The sequence below is a fragment of the Euleptes europaea genome, chromosome 18 (genome assembly GCF_029931775.1).
Source record: "Euleptes europaea isolate rEulEur1 chromosome 18, rEulEur1.hap1, whole genome shotgun sequence".
Taxonomy (NCBI): domain Eukaryota; kingdom Metazoa; phylum Chordata; class Lepidosauria; order Squamata; family Sphaerodactylidae; genus Euleptes; species Euleptes europaea.
This window is the reverse complement of record NC_079329.1, coordinates 9,891,376-9,908,878: the sequence shown is the minus strand read 5'-3', so window position 1 is coordinate 9,908,878 and position 17,503 is coordinate 9,891,376. Positions and strand designations below refer to the sequence as shown.

Below are 17,503 nucleotides of genomic sequence, written 5' to 3'. Positions count from 1 at the left end.
CTTTTGCATCATCTACTACCTGATCCTTTTAACTGGAGATGCCGGGAATTGAACATGGGACCAAGCAGATGCTCTACCACTGAGCTTGTCTCCAGTCAGACATAAATTCTAACATTATCAGAGGCATCTCTGCCTCTCCTCTCCCCCACCCCTGTACATTTTATCTCTTAAATTTCTAAGCTTGAGGTTAAGGGCCTGCATCCTTTGACTGATGGCTAGATAGTAATTTCTTTCTCTTGATGCAGGAAAACCAGAACTATCATGGAGGGGGATGGACTCTCAGGTTGTAAATCCTTTGGATAGGGTTGCCAACCTCTGTTCCTTCAATTATTAGACAATCATACTAGAAGGAGGAGGTATACAAAGGTGCTCTCCAACCCTGACCTTGGAAAGCTGGACGAATCTCTTTCGGGTTTTGGTCAACATTGTTCAGGATATAGCAAATGCCATTCAGGTAATGGTTTTTCCCACACTGTCGCTTCCAAGTTGGACCACAGGCCTGTAACGAAAAAGGGAATCAACAACCCTGAAGCCTGGGGTCACCCAAGCTTCAACTCCTCCTCCTTTTCTGAGCTACAGGCTCAGGGCTCCCTGCAAACTCAGCTAGGGCTATGGTTGCCACCAGCTCCCCCTTGGAAAATACCTGGAGATTTTGGGGTGCAGCCTGAGGAGGGCAGGGACTTCAAGGAGGGGAGGGATTTCAAGTGGGGTATAATTAGGGTTGCCATCCTCCAGATAACCCTAATTATAGCAGCTGCAAATTTCCCGCTATTACCGCTCTGGCAATTGGACTCTATGGCATTGAAGTCCCTCCCCTCTCCAAACCTCACCCTCCTCAGGCTCCACCCCCAAAACCTCTAGATATTTCCCAACCCGCTGCTGGCAACCCTAGGTATAATGCCATAGAGTCCTTTTCTTCCAAAGCGGCCATTTTCTCCAGGTGAACGGATCTCTGTCATCTGGAGATCAGTTGTAATAGCAGGAGATCTCCAGCTACCACCTGGAGGTTGGCAACCCTAGCTACAGCCTGTACCCAATGAAGCTGTGCTGTCTGTTTTACAGGCAATGCCAATCTTGACTTACTTACTGTTAGTTTAGAATCGGATGCCTCGTCAACAGCCAGCGAGAGGCCCAGGGATATTTCAGAGGTGACTAGAAAAGGATGGATGGCGCATGAAAGAGAGACAGAAGAAGAAGAGTTGGTTTTTATATGCCAACTTTCTCTACCACTTAAGGGAGACTCAAACCAGCTTACGATCACCTTCTTTTCCCCTCCCCACAACAGACACCCTGTGAGCTAGGTGGTGCTGAGAGAGCTGTGACTAGCCCAAGGTCACCCAGCTGGCTTCGTGTGGAGGAGTGGGGAAACAAATCCAGTTCACCAGATTAGCCTCCGCCGCTCCTGTGGAGGAGTGGGGAATCAAATCCGGTTCCCCAGATCAGACTCCACCGCTCCAAACCACTGCTCTTAACCACTACACCACGCTGGCTCCCAAGGATTCATCAGAGAATTTGTTCCCACATCACACATTTATCTCAAAGGTTTGCATGCAGCACATAAAGCGACATACACTGTAGAACGTTTTCTGTGGAAATATACAGTTGCTCACAAATAACTCACAACGTTCTCATCTCCTCTTGATAATCTCTCTTTTTTTCTGGAATACTTTAAAACGATGCTGGCTGAAGCAGAAGAATGGTCCCATAGGACTTTGCACTCACCACCAGTTTAAACTGGGAAGGTGTCCTTAACTGGCTTGTACCAATAGTCGCTCAGTTTAAACAAGAAGCTCTGTGAATGCAGAGTTCCATAGGCGAATCTTCTTGCCTTACCATCATTACATGAACTGAAGACATGCACAAACACTCCTGCTGAATTGCCCAGAATCCATAATTTCTAAACGTTAGTCCATCTTTTCCTTGTTTCCTTTATAGCCCAAGAACTGATCCTGTGACGATAGCCTTGTAACATATAGAGAGCCTGGCTATTGCAACTAGGGTTGCCAGCTCCAGGTTGGGAAATACCTGGAGATTTGGGGGGGGTGGAGCCTGAGGAGGGTGGGGTTTAAGAGAGTAGAGGGACTTCAGTGGGGTATAATGGCATAGAGTCCAGCTTCCAAAGCGCCCATTTTCTCCAGGTGAACTGGAGAAACTCTGTCACCTGGCCATCAGCTGTAATCCCAGGAGATCTCCAGCCACCACCTGGAGGTTGCAAACCTTAATTGCAACATCTAACAACAGTGGTGGCATTGGCAAAATCCTTGACCAATACACGAGCTTATCAATGAACAGTCAGTATTGGTCCCCTGAGGAAGACTTACTTGGGGTCGAAACAGGATGATAACCGGACCCCTGTGGTGATTTTCACCTACACCCAGAGACCTCTATCATCAACGGGGTAGAAAACAGCATAGAAGAACCGCACTGAAAGGACTTGTCAATTACAGCAAGTACTGTATTTTCAACATTGTCCTGGTGACGGAAGAATGTGATGGGATCAACTTGTTCTTGATCTCCTCATGGTGGAGAAAAAAATGCATTGCATATAAATGTCTCCAATTCTATTCTCCTATCCTTAGGAGATTCATTACGCTGCACTCTTGTAATTTAAAATTTGTAATCTGTAACAAGATGTCTAACTTTATTATGTTATATGTGAGTAACTAACAATAGAGCATATTTACCATACCTGTTTTTGTTTGGCAACTCTGCTGGTTAATTTGTAATCACTACCTGGAGGTTGGCAACCCTAGAATGTTCCCTCCTCCCAGGTAACGCTGGAAACATCTGAGAGAAAGACTGGACAGGAATTCTAACAGAAAATTCTTATTACTGTCATGAAATTGTTATTCCCAGGATTCTTTAGGGCAACCACGACAGTTGAACTGGAATAAGTTGTAATAAAGGCATGCCCCCCCCCAACCATGAGTTCTGGGGTAAAATTATCAAACATACTGTTTTCTCCTTGCAACGGAGGTACTTGCAAAGGCTGGCATTGCTCCGTCTCATAGGAGCAGCGGAAAAGTGTCTCCGTCTGGTTGCGCGACAGGGGGGCACTCACTATTAACCTGTGGGAGAAAAACGAGGGAGTGTTTTTTGTTTTAGCTAATAGTCATAAGCAAGAGAAAAGGAAAAGAGAAAAGGAAAAGAGAAAGGGAATGCCACCGTACTCATTTGGTTCTCACCAGGGCGTGCCGTTTGCTCTTATCTGGGCGACACGATAGCCAAACTGGGCAGCGGCATCACCTCCAAAAATCACCTGTGTACCCGCATCAATGCTGAAGGCCGAAGAAAGTGGGAAACCTAGAACTGAGGGGTTAGATGAAGGAAGAGGCATGAATAATGGGAGAATAATGTTGTGATGGAAAATTCACAGCACTGAGGTTTAGGGTTGCCAACCTCCAGGTACTAGCTGGAGATCTCCTGCTATTACAACTGAACTCCAGCTAATAGAGATCAGTTTACCTGGACAAAATGGCCGCTTTGGCAATTGGACTCTATGGCATTGAAGTCCCTCCCTTCCCAAACCCCACCCTCCTCAAATTGCCAAATCGACCATTTTCTCCAGGTGAACTGATCTCTATTAGCTGGAGATCAGTTGTAATAGCAGGAGATCTCCAGCTAGTACCTGGAGGTTGGCAACCCTACCCCACCCTGAGCCTGGCCTTGGCTGGGGAGGGAAATATAATAAATAAATAAATAAATAGATAGATAAGACGTGTGAAGTGTTGTTATGGATCAGATTGTGGCTAGCTCTACTGGATTAGGGTTGCAGAATCAGATGAGGTTGTTGTTTTGTTTTCCTTTATATTTTTCTTTGCCTGTGGGCTTACTTTTGACCCACGCTTCTGCCTGAGAGGAAACCAGCCACACCCCTTTACTTTCCCCCAGAAGCAGTAAGTTGAGACACTTCGTGTAGGGTTGCCAACCTCCCGCTATTACAACTGATCTCCAGCCGACAGAGATCAGCTCCCCTGGAGAAAATGGCCCATTTGGCAATTGAACTCTATGGCATTCAAGTCCCTCCCCAAACCCTGCCCTCCTCAGGCTCCACCCCCAAGATCTCCAGGTATTTCCCAACCCAGAGCTGACAACCCTAACTTCATGGCATCTTCCCACCACTCAACCATCTCCTTCTCCATCCCCTAGCAGAGCCAGGTGATGGCCCCCACCGTGGAATCTGGCATGACCAGGTTTCTCCAGGGCAATGCTTTTAAGTCCAAGGGTTTTTTTCGGGGTTATTTTCCTTGCCGTATTATGTGTGTCTTCAAAAAATGCATGAGTACAAACCAACAAAGAGGGCAACGAGTTTATTCCTCGGAGGTGAACTTTCACTTCCTTAAGCGTTTTGTAGGAACCCCGACACATGCTGAGCAGAGACCATGACTCCGTGGCTCTTCATGATTCACCCCAGAAATTTACATCAGTTTGGGAAACTCACATCCTTTTGGGAAATAAACACCTTTCCCCTTGAAGTGACACCCAGGTTTAAAGACCCCAAAAAATGTACACTCCTTATGGATCTACAGTCTTTGTCTTAGGTACTGGGCTCCTTGGCTCCAGGAATCTGAGAGCACCAAAGCCGGGCCAGTGTTATACCCCAGGCTAGGGGAGTCATTGGTGGATTTGTGGGGGTTGGTGGGGCCTAGAGATCTCCGGGTATTACAACTGATCTCCAGACTATGGAGATCAGTTGCCCTGGAGAAAATGGCTGCTTTGGCAGGGTGTACTGTTACGGCATTATACCCTGCTGAGGTCCTTCCCCAGGCTCCATCCCCAAATCTCCAGGAATCTCCCAACCCAGAGTTGGCGACAGCAGCCTTAGGGGATCCCAGTGAACTCTGAAGCCCATGCACCTCACCAACATAGAGCTGTGGTCAGGATCTCTGGCAGAATTCATGCCAAGGGCTGTGATCACAGGAGTGGGTTAAAAGATTTATTTGGAAAGCATTTAAGTCACGAGCCGCCACACAAAAGTATTAAAGGTCTGACGTCAAAACGAACACAAACCCTCCCTCAATGGGCCGGGTACCTCTGCAAAGCTCCTTCCTCCATGTCTTTTCCCCATCCTTTTCTGACCCTCCAAAATACTGCCACCTTCCTCTTGTTAGCTCAGATCCAGGTCACCCACGGCAGAGTTAGCTCCCCCTTGTTCTCGACTACAGGCAATACTTTTTAAAGCCCACCCCTGCTCACGCATGCTCAAAACTAGCTTGGGTTGGTTCTCTCTTAAGCTGTTCAAAAGCTTCCCTTGCTGATTTCTGCAATCTCAGCTATGGTATTAAGCAGAGGAGCGGAGCAATTCCTCCCCACCTGAGCAGTTGGCAACTCTTCTACTGCCCTCCCCCCAAAAAGCCCAAGTAGAATTTTACTTACACCAGGCGCTGTAGAGCAGGAATGCAGCAGCTTTGAGAATCAGCTTCATTTCGGTGGTGGGCTCCATGCGCTTGCTTCAGCTCTCTAGGGATGTCTGCTGTCGGTTGCAGGACTCGGCGCCTCTACAAGTCATTTCCTATGATTGCCACACTCCCGCCGTTCTCCTCCTGTATTCTTTCGCCCCCCCTTCCAATGTTCTGCTTTATTTGGTCATGTGCATCCTCAAATGAAACACACCCAACATGCAGTGCTAGACGACGTTACGCTAACAGGACTGGCCAAAGGTGTAGGTAGCTGTCCTGACGCATAGATGGGTTTGCAAAAACTATGTGCAGAGGTATCAGGACTTTTGTTAACGGCGAAGGGTTTTTATCCACCCACCTCGACATTCGCTGGTGTGGGCAAAAAGCAGAAGTCTACCAGTAAAGTCTCACTCATCATTGTAAGTTTATGCTGGAAACATTTCCCTTGCTATGCAGAAGAAGAAGAGTTGGTTTTTATATGCCGACTTTCTCTACCACTTAAGGTAGAATCAAACCAGCTTACAATCACCTTCCCCTCCCCACAACAGACACCCTGTGAGGGACTGAGTGTGACTAGCCCAAGGTCACCCAGCTGGCTTCATGTGGAGGAATGGGGAAACAAATCCAGTTCACCAGATTAGCCTCCACCGCTCAAACCCGGTTCTCCAGATCAGTCTCCACTGCTCCAAACCACAGCTCTTAACCACTACACCAAATTGAGGAAAGGTTTGTCAATGGTGGCTGGCCACAAAAGCTAAACGGAACCTCCATGCTCAGCGACAGTATGCCTCTGAATACCAAAGACTAGGGAGGGGGGAGAGACAATGAATGGCCCCTCATCTGCATGACTTGCTTACAAGCTTCCCAGAGGCATCTGCCTGTTCACTCTCACAGACAGAAGACTGGAACAGATTGCATTTTGGACTGATCCTACAAACCCGTCATTACATTCTCAGGTCTTTTCTGCGTGGCTGTTCCACTCGCCGTCACCCCTCCGACGACTTCGGGTCATTGGGTTATGCATGCCGCTTCTGGCCGCCAGAGGTCGCCTCGCTCTCCCCCTCCGTTTCCCGGCGTTTTGCCCACGTTTTCAAATTTGAGATAAAACAGGTCCCTCAAAACGCAGGCAAACGTTAGTATTAATCAAGTGCTGGATCCAACCTTGAAATCATATGGACTAGGAACAGGTTCAGCTCCTCTGCTGCTGCTAGATTCGAGTCCAGTAGCACCTTAGACACCAACAAGATTTTGGGCGTAGAAGCTTTTTTCCCAAGCCTCAGTTTCCACTTCTAGAGGAAGTACTAACTTTAGCAGCAGGACGTGGAGATTCTGTTCCTCAGTCCAGCGTGAGATGGTGGTTCTTCCCACACAGAGCTGCCACTCCTTGTTCCCCTCCACACTGCAGTGTCTTCAAAGGGGCTTCCACAAATTGTTTTGTGGTCATCCACCCTCTGGGTTTTCTTCAGCTCTTCTCCCGTTTCCCAAACCTGCTTTGTTATGATCTTTTGTGAAAGATTGTACTAAAAGCAGGTTTAGGGAATGGAGTGGATTTCTGCATGGCCCCCTGCTTTTCTTATCTTGAGAAATCCCCATCCATCAGTCCCCTGAAGTGGCACAGCGTCTGCTTGGCATGCAGAAGGTCCCAGGTTCAATCCCCAGCTAAAATGACCAGGCAGTAGGCGACGTGGAAGACCTAACCCCGAGACCGTGGAGAGCTTCCGCCAGTCGGAGTAGACAATACTGGACCAACAATCTGATTCAGTATAAGGCATGTGTTCATTTTATATTTCAATGTCTTTTCTGTATGAGGTTGATCTGGCTGCGACATCTGTCACCCCATTGGTCGCCAGGGTTGATTCGGCTGATCTGGCTGGCTAGGCGGGTGTCCCCTACCTCTTTCACCGCTCCACGTGCTTCCCTCCCAAAGCTGCACGCTCGGTGGAAGAGGACGACCATCCCAGGAGTGTACCGTTCTTCGGTGAAGGGTATAAGCACCTGTTGTCCTCTGATATTTTTCAAACTCTTACGTGTTTTCCAGTAACATTTTTCTTTTTTCCACAACCTGCATAACGTGCGTGTTCCAGGCTTAAAACCACCTCTCAACACAGCCTGAAGGAGGCTCTCAAATGCTGCTGACCTCAGACAGTGAGTGGCTACCAGATCGTTACCTTGAAAGAGATGGGGGAAGAGGGTTTCAAATGCTTTGGCCAAGGATGGACTTGCCTTGGGACCCCTTACACAGGTGCTTCCTACATCTGGGAGTAGCATTTTATAGTGACAAGGACTCTTTTGAGGCATGGCCCACATTCATATGCATTGGAGGAACAGGCCCGTACCTGCGTAAGGGGGGGCGGGGACAGCCCCCAATACGCTTTTTTTTGCTTGTGTGCAAAAGAAAGTCTACAAAAGGACCGGCAAATGCACCTCAATCTGGAGTTAAAATTTCTCCCCCTAACAATGAAGATGGTCGAACAATTAAGAGTCACTTTCTTGTGCTGTCGTTCAGCAACTGATTCTGCCACTAGGCCACTGGGTCTGTGGGAGGAGACAAACCTATACTCTCCTCCCACCCCAAACTCCAAGCAAGCAATCACCCTCCACTTATTGTGCACACGCTTCCCTCTTGCTTTCTCCTCCGTGTGCCAAAAGAAGATTATGTCCAAAGTACTAGGGTGAAGAGTAGAACTGGCAACTGAATGTCCGACATCGCAGCCTGGGAACAGCAAGCGGATGATCAATCAAGCACAATTTAAGGTTGTTGTTTTTTATTTCTCACAAAACCAGAGTCAGATGAGAAGTCAAACCCCTTCCCCTCCAGAAACATACCGTCACACACACGCGCACACCCCGTTCCCCACCCCCTAAAGTTCAGCAAGTTCTTTCTGGCTGCTGCCGTGCTGAGTTACACCCCTCACGCTCCTTGGGGCGGGACTTGGATTCCAATCACGTGTAGAGGTCAAAATCAATGCGTTTGGAATTGTAGAACTGGCCATCAGAATTATCTGCCTTCCGGCAGTAGACACCATCGGGGAAATAGCCCTGGGACACCCAGTCCTGGAGGGATGCACAAGAGAAGAATGTTGAAAGGAAATGATGGTGGGGAGGGGAGAAATCATAAAGAGAATTTTGAGGGGGGGGGGGAGAATCTGAAAAGTGTCAAAGCCGGGGATTAACACAACCACTGCAAGGATGCAAATCCCTGGCTTGTAAACCAAGAGTGCCAACCAAAAATGCACACACACACACAAAGTGAAAAGCTGAAGGCAATAAAAGATAGCCAACATACACAGGTACTAATCAAACAATGAACATTAAAATCAAACAATCATTTGAAATCAGCAGTTTTTCAAGGGCTAGAAGCTTGGCTTTTTCTTTTCTTTAAAAATTAAAGCAGAGTTTCCCAGGAAGCGAAATTCTTCTCCTACTAATGAATTCTGCGATTATGTCAAGAGTACATACAGGCCAGCATTATAGGTAAAGGTAGTCCCCTGTGCTGACCCATGGGGTGACATCACATCACGACATTTACTAGGCAGACTATGTTTACGGGGTGATTTGCCATCGCCTTCCCCAGTTGTCTACACTTTACCCCCAGCAAGCTGAGTACTCATTTTATCGAACTCGGAAGGATGGAAGGCTGAGTCAACCTTGAGCCGGCTACCTGAAACCGACTTCCGTTGGGATCGAACTCAGGTTGTGAGCAGAGCTTGGACTGCAGTACTGCAGCGTACCACTCTGCGCCACGGGGCTCTGTAAAATGCACTCCTAAAATGCATTCCTGCAAATGTCCAAGGAAAGGTGCTTCCATAAAAATAAGACGGAATAATATAAGGGGAAAAGGCATATCTCCACAAGGAAAGAGGCTAGAAACGTTTCACTGAAAACTGCTAATTCGGACAGCTTGATATATATACTGGTATAATGGTATATTGATATAATGCTGATTTAAGAAACTATGGGGGAAACCTGCCTTGTTGCCACTGAGTAGTATTAACAGCTGCAACAGAGAAACTACACAAGCTTGTCCCCGTGTAAAACACATCTAAGCTCCACAAGGTAGGAGACCAAACACTGAACATGAGTCAGCAGTGTGATGCAGTAGCTAAAAAGGCAAACGTGATCTTGGGCTGCATGACAGAAGTATAGCGTCCAGACCACGTGAAGTGATGGTATTGCTTTATTCTGCTTTGGTTAGTCCTCACCTATTGTGTTCAGTTTTGGGCACCACAATTTAAGGAAGATGTAGATAAGCTGGAACGTGTCCAGAGGAGGGCAACCAAGATGGTGAGGGGTCTGGAGACCAAGTCCTATGAGGAAAGGCTGAAGGAGCTGGGGATGTTTAGCCTAAAAAGGAGAAGACTAAGAGGGAATATGATAACCACCTTCAAGTACATGAAGGGATGTCATATTGAGGATGGTGCCGAGTTGTTTTCTATTGCCCCAGAACGTCGGACCAGAGCCAATGGGTTAAAATTAAATCAGAAGAGTTTCCATCTAGACATTAGGAAGAATTTTCTAACAGTTAGATCGGTTCCTTAGGGGAAAAGGCTTCCTCGGGAGGTGGTAAGCTCTCCTTCCCTGGAGGTTTTTAAGCAGAGGCTAGATGGCCATCTGTCAGCAATGCTGATTCTGTGACCTTGGGCAGATCATGAGAGGGAGGGCATCTTGGCCATCTTCTGGGCACTGGGTGTGTGTGGAGTAGTTGTGATGACCCTGGTGGTCCCTTCCAACTCTACGATTCTATGATTCTAAGGCCCAAGTCTTCTAGGGAAGCCGGTGAAGACAGTTGCATCAAAATCCTTCACTGCCAAAAACCCCGGTTACTCCTGGGGCAATGGATCATATTCTAAAATATTTGGTGCAGACTGACAAGTGGTCGCTGCAAGGCAAGCAACCTTCCTTGGCCTTTCGCACCTGCGGCAGGCCACTATGGAAGGCATCATTCCCAGAAGCTGCGCAGTGAGAGCATCAAACTACCAACAACAACCCACGGATAAAAAGCATACACAGAGGATGAAAGGCTTGAATGCACATAAAGGCACCAAATTAAACGGAACAAGCAAGGTGGGAATAAATGAGCAACTGAAGGGTGGTGGTGGTGCAAAAAGGGAAAGAAAAAGTCATGCTGCATACCTATTCTCTCTAGTATCAGAGGAGCATGCCTGTCATATTGGGTGATGTGGAACACAGGCACAATGGTGCTGCTGAAGTCATCTTGTTTGTGGCTTTCTAGAGGCAACTGGTTGGCCACTGTGTGAACAGACTGCTGGACTTGATGCGCCTTGGTCTGATCCAGTAGGGCCTTTCTTATGTTCTTAAGATGACTGGCAAAATCACCCGAGAATCATAGTATAATAATTTCTCTGCTCTTTATAATTCACCACAAGCTGTTGCCTTAGAGCCCTTGGCTATTGAACAGGAGGTCCTGCCCAATTGGGAGGCAGTCTCTGTGGAAGTTTGTACCCAACTAATTAATGGATTGCGGCGGGGTAAAGCACCAGGGGAAGATTATATGCCACCAGAATTATACAGACTGGCAAAGTGGCAATGGACTTGGGGGTGGGGGGAGAGAAAGCATAAGGACACACAGGAAGATTGAGGAATCACCTGGAACCATGAACATGAGAGAGGGGGAGAGACAAAGAGGAAGAGAATTCGCCGCGGTTTATCTGCCCCTTTTAGCCTCTTACCTGCATCTGGGAACTGCTAAAGGGGCCGTAGAGTTCAGATGTGTTTGTGTTCTCCCATTTATATTCCCACATCACCTCGGTGAGGTCGTCGTCGTCACCGCCCGGCTGCTGCTCCTTGCCCCCCGCTGCTGGAGAACATTATCATGTCAGGTTGCCGACTGCAGCAAAAACCCAACAACAAAGAACTGGAACATACCATAGGGAGAATCACGATCGCTGGGCCGAACTACTTCGAACACAAGGGGGTGTATGGTGGCGGAAATGGCAGGTTCAAGTGCTTCCCAGCAAACTCTCTGTGCAGAGAGATGCAGCGTGTCGGGAAGAATGCCACACTCAAACCCTTCTCCCCAACATGCTCCTTTTCTAGTTGCCACAAGAAGCGTTCCGACACATGACTCCCCTTGCCAGCAGTCTAAAGTGGTACAGGCTCAGCAAGGAGCTTCTCCACAGGGTTCTCCCGATCATGTGTTCCAGCTCTACGGCTCCCCCATTTCTCTCCCTCCCCATAACTAGGCAAGCCCTCAGCTCTTCCACCCCGTCCTCTCACCCACTGGTGTCTTCTCCCCCAGCTTCGCTTCATCAATATCCTCAGCAAACATGTCTAGTTCGGGTTCGGGCCCAGAAGGTGCTGCAGAAGGATGATCCAATGCCCGGAGCCTCAAGGCCAGCTTCTCCCGGGTCTCCTGGTAGATTTCGTAGACCCCCCGCGCCACCATCTGGTCAGCCAGCCCTGACAAGCGCTCCAGCTGCTCCTTCCGCTCAGGGGACCCCGGCTTTTGGGGATTGCCTTCCTCTGCCGGTTCCGTCTCCTCTGCCTTCAGACGGCTCCAGGGCCTCCGCTGGCGCCCGGCGCTCTTGGCCACGCCCTTGTCTCCGAGCCGTTGGATGGCTCTGGCCACCGTCTCGCCAGGCTGCACTAAATCCACCATCCCTTCCAGAAGCGCCTTCTTGTCCAAAGGCGTCCGGCCAGCCCCGAGGTCGTCGTCGTCATCCTCTTCCTCGTCATCCTCCGCAGAATCCTGCAGAGCCTTCTTCCGACCGGGAGGCTGTTCCTTTATCTTGACCTGGTGGGAAAAAGAGAGGGAAGAATGCTTTTGCAGGGGGGGGGGGGAGTGATAGTGTGTTGTAGTGGTTAAGAGTGGTAGTTTGGAGCGGTGGAGTCTGGAGCACCGGGTTCGATTCCCCGCTCCTCCACATGAGCGGCGGACACTAATCTGGTGAACTGGGTTTGTTTCCCCCACTCTGGCACATGAAGCCAGCTGGGTGACCTTGGCCAAGTTACAGCTCTATTAGGGCTCTCTCAGCCCAACTACCTCACAGGGTGTCTGTTGTGGGAAGGGAAGGTGATTGTAAGCCACTCTGAGTCTCCCTTAAGTGGTAGAGAAAGTCAGCATATAAAAACCAACTCTTCTTCTATACCTTTCAAAACTTACGGAATGCAGATCTGGACTGAGAACTCTAATGGGCACCCTAAGAAACAAGGGCTACCAGAACTCAGAAAAGAAGAAGAGTTGGTTTTTAAACACTGACTTTCTCTACCACTTAAGGGAGACTCAAACCGGCTTACAATCATCTTCCCTTTCCCCTCCCCACAACAGACACTCTGTGAGGTAGGTGGGGCTGAGAGAGCTCTTAATAGAACTGTGACTAGCCCAAGGTCACAGAAAGATGACAGTCACTATAAAGGTACACAATAAAATCCCTGTCCTAGCTACTACTGCCATCTCATCCATCCTTGTGCACTGCCATTATGTGTGGTTGTGTGGATAATCATTGAGTGAGTAGCGCTTGAATCATTACTCCTATGTCACGGGGGTAGAGGGGAAGAAAGACCCTATAAAAACTACTGACTTATCAACTTATCTTATTTTGAGGGCCGCAAATCCCACGGGTCATGTTCAGGAAAAAGAACACCTAAATAAATCAATTATGGAAGGAAACGAGGCTTATTCCCCATGACTGAAGCCATTCAGCTGAGGTCTGGACCCAGTTCTCTCACAACCTATCGATACAGCTACACTTCTCTGAGGTGGCTCCCTCTGAATCTTTTCCCACAATCTGTGCGGTGCATGCACACAAAGATATCATGCGAACGCCAGATGCTGCCATCCTGCATCAAATGCAAATTCCTGCACTTACGTAGCGCAATCAGAGAATCCGCACAGCCTTACTTACAGCATCCTCTCTATGTGGTAACCTTGGGAAATCTCAAGGGCCTTGGGGTAACAGAAATCCTTTGCTCCAACAGTCCTCCACACGGGCTAGATGGGAGGTCTTACCCAATCTATGTTGTCCAACCAGTTGTCCCGAATCATGGCCTCCTTTTTCAAGAAGTAGTTGCCCTCTGAGTCAAAATGGCCTTCTTCCATCTCCTCCTGCAAATTGAATGGGGTGATCCGGATGCCATCTTCATAGTCAATGGTTGCAGATTCCTGACCTGCAAGGGTAAATGAGAAGAAAATTTTTCATACCACTCTCCTGTTAATTCAACAGTTCTGCAAGTTTAGCTTTTTAATCACTGAACTAGGAAGAACGCATGACCGTGAATCCTTTCACTCCGCAAATGTCCCACCCAGGCATCTCCTTACATTAAAAAATGTGCCATAAACTACTCTTCAAGAATTACTGAGACAACATTTGGCAAAAGCTTTGCCCATAGTTATTTTTGAAGTATTATAATGGCCCTTAAATCACCCAATTTCCCCCTCAAGCAACCATATCCACACTGCTGGCATCCCAATCACCACTCTTATCTTTATAGCCATAAAGGGCTAGAAACTTGCTTTATGGCTTAAATAAGAGAAAAAGGATATCCGACTGCTGAATTCTGACACCAAAACCTGCAATTCTAGCTCTGTCCCACACTTACCCTCCACATCGTCTGATGCAAGGATATCATATTTACTGCCTCGCCCTTCATCATCACCCTCATCATCGTCATCCTCTTCGTCGCTGTCCAATGAATGCTTGCCCTTAAAGCGACTGCCGGGCCCTCCGACTGCAGGTTCCACCAGCTGCATGGGAAACACAGGTGTAGAAATTCTGTATTTAGGGCCTGAAGTCTCTCTACCACTTTCCGTCAACATCAGCAGTTTCTGGCTTCTTTAAACTAGCAATTATCCCTGTTGAAAGTCTTTTTTAGTTAAAGAAAAAGTATATGCTGCCTCTCCAGAAAACCTTGTCAGAGGTGGCTTACAAAGTAAGACATGATAAAACAGCATCAAGATTATTTAAAAAAAAAATAATAACAGGCCATTAGAACCCCAGACAGAGCATGAACGCAGCATAAAACATTCCACAGCTTAAAATGATTCTTATAAAACAGCCCTCCGGCTAGAAGACGACTGTAAAAACCAATTTAAAAGCATCAAACCCCCTTCATTAAAAGCCTGAGTGAAATGTTTCAGCCTAACTGCTAAAAGAGAGCAGGAGAGGTGTCAGGCAAGCCTCACGAGGAAGTGCATTCCCCAGGGGAGGTGCCACTACTGAAAAAGCCCCATCTCTGGTCACCACTGATCTCAACTCCTGTAAGGAGGATATTAACTGGCAAGCTGGACAGTAAGGAGGAAGCACTCCTTCAAGCATATACCCAAATATCATAAATAAAGAACATTAATAAAATAAATAATCTTCCAGTTTTTGTATAACAAAAATGGTACCAATTGTTCCATGCCAGCTTTGTCTCCTTGCAGGCCAAGTTCAGGGTGAGGGAGGAAGGAAAGAGGTGTCCTCTCTCTTACACACACACAATTTCTGAAACTCATTTCTCACCTTCTTCTTCGGCAAACTCACGTCCTCTTCATCCTCATCGCCTTGATCCTCAAAGGTCACCTTGCGCTTGGACATTCTGGCCCTGGGAGAAGCAATGCAAATTAACGGGTGGATAGAACAGCCTACAGACTCATCTACAGAATGCACAACGTTCAGGACCCAGCTGTTGTGACGGCTTCTTGCTGTCTGTCAGGCTTCAGCAGAAGGCTGGCTCTGCAAATGATACGGCCCTTATCTCCACTCTGCAAATGTCAAGGGAAAGTTTGTAAACATATAGCTGCTGACTCCTTCTTTACAGCCCATGCTGGTATACAGGAGAGCTGTATGGGCACCACTTAACCTTCCTGTATATCAGAAGCCCCACCACAACTCCACTGATTACGGATTACTTAGAAGAAGAGTTGGTTTTTATATGCTGACTTTCTATACCACTTAAGGAAGAATCGAACCGGCTTACAATCACCTTCCCTTTCGCTAACCACAACAGTTACTCTGTGAGGTAGGTGGGACTGAGAGAGCTGTGACTAGCCCAAGATCACCCAACTGGCTTCATGTGTAGGAGTGGGGAAACAAATCCAGTTCACCAGATTAGCATCCGCCGCTCATGTGGAAGAGTGGGGAATCAAACTCGGTTCTCCAGATCAGAGTCCACCACTCCAAACCTCCGCTCTTAACCACTACACCATGCTGGCTCCCACCTTCTACCAAAGATGGAACCAAACATGTTTCAATCAAGTTTAATTACTGTGCACCATCTACAGCCAGTGGTTGCCTTGTTCTAGTTGTTCCTGGGTGAAAAGGTACTGGCTAGACATTAGGGTCATTTTTTTACAGTAAGAGTTCTTCAGCATTGGAAATGGCTACCTAGGGAGGTGGGGATCTCCCCCTCCCTGGCAGTCTTCAAGCAGCAGTTGGATGAACACTTGTAAGGCAGGCTTTAGGCTAATTCTGCATTGAGCAGGATGTTTTCGGTTGCCCTAGAAGGTAAAATCAGAAGCAACAGGTTGAAATTAAATCAAAATAGTTTTCGGCTAAACATTAGGAAGAACTTCCTGACAGTTAGAGTGGTTTCTCGGTGGAACAGGCTTCCTCAGGAGGTGAGGGGCTCTCCTTCTTTGGAGGTTTTTAAGCAGAGGCCAGATGGCCATCCGACAGCAATACTGATTCTGTGATCATGAGAGGGGGGGCAGGAAGGGTTGCGTCAGCGCTTGACTCGTTACATCTTCTTACATGCCCAAGGAAATGCTGATCGCACTTCGGAGTCAGGAAGCAATTTTCCTCCAGGCTGGTTTGGCCAGGGATCCTGGAGGTTTTTTGCCATCTTCTGGGCATGGAGCAGGGGTCACTGGGGTGTGTGTGGGGGAGGCAGTTGTAAATTTCCTGCATTGTGCAGGGGATTGGACTAGATGACCCCAGAGGTCTCTTCCAACTCTATGATTCTATGAGCAGGGGGTTCAACTAGATGGCCTGTGTTGTACTTTTCAACTCTATGATTCTATCCTCTGACATTAGGGTATAGAATCCTTTTAAAACAAGCCTTCAGACAGAACTGAGAAAGGGTAACCAGTTGCTAGAAAGAAAAACCACAATTACTGTGGGGACTAAGTACTACTCCCTCTCTAGTGAAGGAAAACCTCCTCTTCTTCCCACCTTCTCGTCAGGCTTCCACTCCTCTCCATAACCTCAAAGCAAAATAGCCACACCAAGACATAGACAGCCAAAAGAAACATGCACATTCTTTTCCCATTTTTTTGTTTTACGTTTTTTGAACTAAAACCCTCCAGATTTCTTGCTGGAAATTATGCAAATTTGCCTCTCTTTGTTCTCCTTATAGGGCTTTCACATTATTTGGGGCTTTTTTTGTGGGGCAAAACCCAGGAGGAATTTACGGGGGTGGAGGGCTGGCCTATCAAAACAAAGCAGCTAGGGAAGAGAATTAGAAGCCCCGCGTCACCTCCTCTCCCTCCTTCAGCCTTATCGAAACCCAGGCACGCTTTCCAGCTTCCCTCCCCCTGCATAAGGGCCTCAAAAGGTCTTGCACACCAAATGAGATGCATTTACATAGGCAAATGCATCTCATTTACATACATGCAAACCCACCAATCGCTGCCAAACCCGTTTCCTCCTCCTAGAAAGCACCCCAGGACTTTAGCCTCTCTCATAGGTGAACCCAAGACAGGAAGTAGGCTGGGAGCACAACTCAGCAACTTCAAGGAAATCCTAGAAACCCCCACTTTCTCCCCTCCTCATGGGCTCCCCCATAGCTCCCAAGAGGTCAAGCGCGAAAATCAATTAGAATATGCAAACAGCCCCCCTCGCCCCCAGCGGTAAAAACGGACCCCGCCCCTACCTAAATCCTTAAGCTGCCACTCTTGCAGCTACCCCGGGGCTCTCGAAACGCCACCGGGAAGGCATCAACATCCGGGGGCCCACAGCATTCGAACCGGATGCGACGGAAGCCGAACAGGGCCGTTTCACCCAGTGGCGGAAATGACGTTACTCCTGGCAGCCGATCGCTTCATTGCCGCCGATGGGCACAGCCGGAAGGAGGGCGGGCGAAGCCTTAAAGGCGCAGCGCCCCTGTCGCTTTGTCCTCTCCCCCAGGGATTAAGAAATTTCTCAGCTAGGCATTAGTAAATCAAA

The 17,503-nt window shown here is 48.0% G+C and overlaps 2 protein-coding genes across 2 annotated transcripts in view; both read right to left on the bottom strand.

The window, feature by feature from the left end:
* LOC130490400 (integrin alpha-X-like) overlaps positions 1-5,443 on the bottom strand; it is a 30,775-nt gene extending 25,332 nt beyond the window's left edge. Inside the window, exons 1-5 of the mRNA XM_056864227.1 lie at positions 5,377-5,443; positions 3,186-3,309; positions 2,956-3,068; positions 1,088-1,152; positions 385-499 (exon numbers count right to left, since the gene is read on the bottom strand). Coding sequence (XP_056720205.1) covers positions 385-499; positions 1,088-1,152; positions 2,956-3,068; positions 3,186-3,309; positions 5,377-5,443 — 484 coding nt within the window. The remainder of the gene's footprint in view (positions 1-384; positions 500-1,087; positions 1,153-2,955; positions 3,069-3,185; positions 3,310-5,376) is intronic.
* A 2,714-nt stretch (positions 5,444-8,157) lies between these two features.
* Positions 8,158-14,959, bottom strand: CD2BP2 (CD2 cytoplasmic tail binding protein 2). Its single transcript, XM_056862997.1, has 6 exons — positions 14,861-14,959; positions 13,959-14,103; positions 13,369-13,526; positions 11,637-12,153; positions 11,090-11,217; positions 8,158-8,453 (listed from the first exon to the last, which is right to left on the bottom strand). Exons 1-6 carry the CDS (start codon positions 14,933-14,935, stop codon positions 8,343-8,345), a joined length of 1,134 nt encoding a protein of 377 aa, XP_056718975.1. The 5' UTR covers positions 14,936-14,959; the 3' UTR covers positions 8,158-8,342.
* Positions 14,960-17,503: the final 2,544 nt, after the last annotated feature.

Bases quoted from the DNA above. Each gene is read 5' to 3' on its own strand.
- CD2BP2 (XM_056862997.1), bottom strand. From the start codon at position 14,935: ATGTCCAAGCGCAAGGTGACCTTTGAGGATCAAGGCGATGAGGATGAA. The intron at 13,527-13,958 runs GTAAGTGTGGGA...TTACCCTTGCAG, and splicing joins TGCATCAGACGATGTGGAGG to GTCAGGAATCTGCAACCATT. The intron at 12,154-13,368 runs GTAAGACCTCCC...TTTTCCCACCAG, and splicing joins GGTTGGACAACATAGATTGG to GTCAAGATAAAGGAACAGCC.